Below are 5328 nucleotides of genomic sequence, written 5' to 3' on the forward strand. Positions count from 1 at the left end.
ACTTTTTATTAGTCACCCATTAACTCCAATATATGTGAATTGTGAGCTAGTTCTCAGCAGTTACATTCCCTTGATCATGTTGCATGAGGGGCAAGGGAAAGGCCAAGAGCTGGAAGAAATACACTGGTGTGCTCAGTGGCGTATGATGCAATCATCAGAAATGCCATGTCATGTGGCCAGTGTAGTGGGCACCGGTTTCTCCTCAGGACTATGTCACTTCCATGGAACTCTGAACCACAAGGTTCAGTTCCATGCCGGCAATTGGCCCCAGCCTTCACTGTTTGGCTGCCCTTCTTCAGAGAAAAATAGCTATTGCAACACCAAGCCAACCTATGGAAAACATTCAAGATGAAGAGAAGGGTTAGGAAGTATTTTCGGATTTTTGACTCAGCAGGTCTATGCACTATTCACCTGATTGGTGAGCCCCTCCCTGCTCTATATTCAAAGCATGCTGTCTCTTCAGTGTTGAACAGGAGCTCACTAATCAGTGCTAGTCTTTAATATCTTTTAATATTTCATTTAAGCATAACAGCTAGAAACTGAGGAGGGGAGGGGAAGGAGGTTGGTACGTTCTTCCAGATTTACTTCTAAGGAAGTCTGTGTTTGTATCCTTCCCAAAGATCAGAGTAAAAACAACAGGCACAGATATCCTGCTCACTCTGCCAATTAAGGCATCCTAAATCTCACTAAAGATTTTTCCTCCCAGAGAATATGTGCATGTGTGTATCTCAGCATTACTCAGTGATGTAGGTCCAAAGGAGTATTGGACTGGCGCATGAATATTGCACTGGTTGGCACTTCCTTAAATCAAGCTTATCTTTTCCTTAGAAAAGTGGGTCCTTTAAGGAGTGGGCAAGCAGTGAAATGCGAGTGCTCACACACTTTCCAAATCGCCGTTTCCTCTTTGAATCCCAATCAATGCCAAACCCTAATGCATACATGAATGTTATATATGAACTGGCTAGAGACTGTACCAAAAAAAGGATGGGACAGGACAAACCCCCCTTCATACTGAATTATTCACCAGTCTGCATATACACACTAACCATTTTACCACACAGCATTCTCTCTCTTACTCATACACATTCACACAGGGAAAGAGAAATTGTTTGGGGGACTGGGGTCAGCAAGCATGAACTTAAGCAGGCTTACTCTGTACTAAATTAGCTGATCTCTATGGCTGTTACTCCCATGTAACATGCAAATACTGCTTCTACGCTGGGGATAGCTCCATTTGGACAACTTGCTCATGTACATTCGGGTGGAAAATGGAGAAAAGATCCTTGGTCTCTTGGTACCAAGCTGCTTTTCCTTTTGCCTCTTTCTTCTTTTGGGGGAGCTTTTACACTCAGATTGCAAGCACAAAAACTCCATGCATGCTTACTCTAAAGCAAGTTCTGAGATCCATGAGTCTTACTGGCTGGCCTTGTCCCAATAAGAGATAACTCTCTACAGTGAGGGGAAAAAAATATTTGATCCCCTGCTGATTTTGTATGTTTGCCCACTGACAAAGAAATGATCAGTCTATAATTTTAATGGTAGATTTATTTTAGGTTCTCACACAAGATTTGATGGTACATGGCCCCATCCATTATCCCTTTGATGTGGTGAAGTTGTCCTGTCCCCTTAGCAGAAAAACATCCCCAAAGCATAATGTTTCCACCTCCATGTTTGACAGTGGGGATGGTGTTCTTGGGGTCATAGGCAGCATTCCTCCTCCTCCTCTAAACGCAGTGAGTTGAGTTGATGCCAAAGAGCTTGATTTTGGTCTCATCTGATGACAACACTTTCACCCAGTTCTCCTGTGAATCATTCAGATGTTCATTGGCAAACTTCAGACAGGCGTGTACATGTGCTTTCTTGAGCAGGGGGACCTTGAGGGCGCTGCAGGATTTCAGTCCTTCACGGTGTAGTGTGTTACCAATTGTTTTCTCGGTGACTATGGTCCCAGCTGCCTTGAGATCATTGACAAGATCCTCCCATGTAGTTTTGGGCTGATTCCTCACCGTTCTCATGATCACTGAAACTCCATGAGGTGAGATCTTGCATGGAGCCCCAGACCAAGGGAGATTGACAGTTATTTTGTGTTTCTTCCATTTGCGAAGAATCACACCAACTGTTGTCACCTTCTCACCAAGCTGCTTGGCAATAGTCTTATAGCCCTTGTGTAGGTCTACAATCTTGTCCCTGACATCGTTGGACAGCTCTTTGGTCTTGGCCATGGTGGAGAGTTTGGAATCTGATTGAGTGATTGCTTCTGTGGAAAGGTGTCTTTTATACAGGTAACAAGCTGAGATTAGGAGCACTCCCTTTAAGAGAGTGCTCCTAATCTCAGCTCATTACCTGTATAAAAGACACCTGTGAGCCAGAAATCTTGTTGATTGATAGGGGATCAAATACTTATTTCACTCATTAAAATGCAAATCAATTTATCACTTTTTTGAAATGCATTTTTCTGGATTTTTTTGTTGTTATTCTGTCTCTCACTGTTAAAATAAACCTACCATTAAAATTATAGACTGATCATTTCTTTGTCAGTGGGCAAATGTACAAAATCAGCAGGGGATCAAATAATTTTTTCACTCACTGTATATGGACAAGGCATAAAAACAAGAACAGAGCTAATACTGTATGCTCACCCTCCACCTGCCATGAAAGAGATATAGCCAATTTTCTTGTTTCCTGCCTTCTCCTTTTCCACCTTTGCTTTCCTTATTTGCACCTTTTGCTCACATTCATTTAACTGCTTTTAACAGGAATTTCCTCTACTACCATATACTCAGCAACCAGAGAACAGCTGGGATAGTGGCCTCTCCTACCTCTGCTTTAGTCACTCACTTTTAATTATCTTTTGCATCTCCCACACAACTGCTGGCTTTCAACCTTATCTTCCTTTATTACTGTATTTTCAGCAAATATAACTTCCTAGCTCTTTGTTTCCTTTGGAATAATTACAGTAAGTAAACAGACTATGTTCCTTGGGGTTACATTGCAGTTGTTGCTGCCCATTTTCTCCAGCAGCTGACATACCTGTGCTTGGTGTGTCTCAATCAGCATAACAATTTAGAAGGCTTATGGACAGCTTCACATGTCATTTGTCTACCCATATTGCAGACTCTTCCAAAAGGCATGGTTTGACCTACCTTTTCTGGTCCCATGCTGGGGCATTTCCAATTGTAGAAGTAATACTGCAAGTTTCCATCACCAATCCCAAATTTCAGCATCTCTAGGAAGGTCTTATTTTCCATAAGATCCAGTGCATTGAAAACATCAAAGCCCTTCTGCAAAAAGAGGCAGTTAAAGAAACTTGGTGGGTATATACTGTATGTGTGTATATAAAAATACTTTGTAGCTCCACAGCGTTAACAAGAAAAAGTTTTGCTCAATTGTAGCAAAACTTCATTTCTTTAATAAAAAAATCAATTAGTAAGCATTCTACATTTTTCTTCATCTCTCTAGGGCAGATAGATTGCTTTTATTAATACTGTTTTCCCTTTAAATGCTACAGCATTTAGAAGCAAACCAAGAAACTCACTAATTTGGCCAGTATGAGGGCATCATTCATGAGGTCATGAAGGGGTGTCTTGGTGTGGACATTGTAGAATGAATACGCTGCCTTCAAACTCTTATGTGTAGGATGGTTCATAATGGTGGAGGGCAGTGTGTAGAAACTCAGGAAATCTGTCACCTTCCCATCAGTATTCTGGTGAAAACAATTAGATTCTTCAGATTTTTTTTCCCAGCCTTCAGTCAGAAGAAAGCAATTGCAATGTTAGCACCATCACCAGATATTATGCTTGTTCCCTACAGTTTAGCAGAGTGAGGAAATTTGTATGGTATTTCCCCCCTTTCTGTACATAATTCTGGCTTATATATAAATAAAAATGAATAGGAATTTAGAAGAGCTCTATGTACCACTTCAGACTGCAGGTGGTGAAAATGCAATATTTGAATTTTAGGTTCTTTTTCTCAAACCCATTCCCCAAGTAAAAAGCTAGCACAGTAAGAAAAGGACTGGATTAGAATTTTTCTGTCAAGTTCTAGGATTTTTAATAAATAGAATAAGTTTCTCTAGGATCAGAGAGTCTTAAAAATGGCATTGAGATTCTGAAATGGTAAAATATAATTGATAGCCTCAGAATTCTACCATTTCATTCACTTGTATCTGCTCGGTTTCTGCTCAAGCTGCTTTAAATTGAGACTAGAAAGAGTGCAGAGAAGAACAACAAAGATGATTAGGGGTCTGGAGGCTAAACCATATGATGAATGGTTGCAGGAACTGGGTATGTCTAGTTTAATGAAGAGAAGGACGTGATAGCAGTCTTCCAATATTTGAGGGACTGTCAGAGAGGAAGGGGTCAACTTATTCTCTAAAGCACCTGAAGGGAGGACAAGAAGTAACAAATGGAAGGTTAACAAAGACAGCCAACCTAGAAATTTCCTGTCCATGAGAACAATTAATCAGTGGAACAGCTTGCTTCCAGAAGTTGTGGGTACTCCATCACTGGAGGTTTTCAAGAAGAGATTGGACAGCCATTTGTCCAGAATGGTATAGGGTCTCCTGCTTGTGCAGGGGATTGGACTAGAAGACCTCCAAGGTCCCTTACAACTCTGGTATTCTGTATTCTAAATCCAAACTATCTAAGTATAACAGGAAACAAGAGCACCATTTACTCTCTGAATTGTTGGAGCAGCCTGCCCCAAATGTACGTTCTCCAAATTGGTCTTCAGATCCCATAATTCTCAGTCTGTTGGCCATACTACCTGGGCATTATGGAAGTTGCTGTCCAACAGACATATGAAGGGTGTTAGGTTAGGGAAGACTGTTTTGCATTTTCAGGGCTGTTTCTGTATTTGGACAGTAAGAGGAGGATTGAATTCTCTTTCCGTGTATAATACCACACTTGAACAAGACTGTGAACATAGAACTGTGAAATCTCTGCTTCAGTTATGTGTTCAGATTCTGCACTGAGGTAATAAATTAAGACACACAGCCAGAATATAATTTGACCATCCATTTACACTCACACAAACACATTCTGCTGGTATATCTCAAAAGGATGGTCAGCCAGACTATGCAGAGAACAGTGTCTTCTCTCTGCCTTCTGCTATGAAACGGACTGATTGGATGTAATTATCCCAGACTCCCAAAAGATTCTTATATCAAAAATTACAAAACATCTATTTGATTCAAAACCTTGCCTTCCTGATAGATTCTGTCTCATGCTGTGGAGCCTACATTCTGCCTCCCCCCCCATCCACAGATGTAAAGTTCACAGCCTGCTGTTACATTCCTTTGCCTGATCCTGGCTCTAGTGATAACATTCA

The 5328-nt window shown here is 41.0% G+C and overlaps 1 protein-coding gene across 1 annotated transcript in view; it reads right to left on the reverse strand.

Annotated features, from left to right (window-relative positions):
• Positions 1–309: 309 nt before the first annotated feature.
• The window catches only part of LOC107297669 (glycylpeptide N-tetradecanoyltransferase 1), a gene marked incomplete at its 5' end in the record, with an annotated part of 28827 nt that continues 23808 nt past the window's right edge, over positions 310–5328 (reverse strand). The window contains 3 exons of the mRNA XM_015827028.1: positions 310–330; positions 3144–3281; positions 3536–3703. Of these exons, the coding sequence (XP_015682514.1) occupies positions 310–330; positions 3144–3281; positions 3536–3703 (327 nt within the window). The remainder of the gene's footprint in view (positions 331–3143; positions 3282–3535; positions 3704–5328) is intronic.

Source organism: Protobothrops mucrosquamatus, unplaced genomic scaffold (genome assembly GCF_001527695.2).
Source record: "Protobothrops mucrosquamatus isolate PMUCROS unplaced genomic scaffold, P.Mucros_1.0 scaffold3452, whole genome shotgun sequence".
Classification (NCBI taxonomy): Eukaryota; Metazoa; Chordata; class Lepidosauria; order Squamata; family Viperidae; genus Protobothrops; species Protobothrops mucrosquamatus.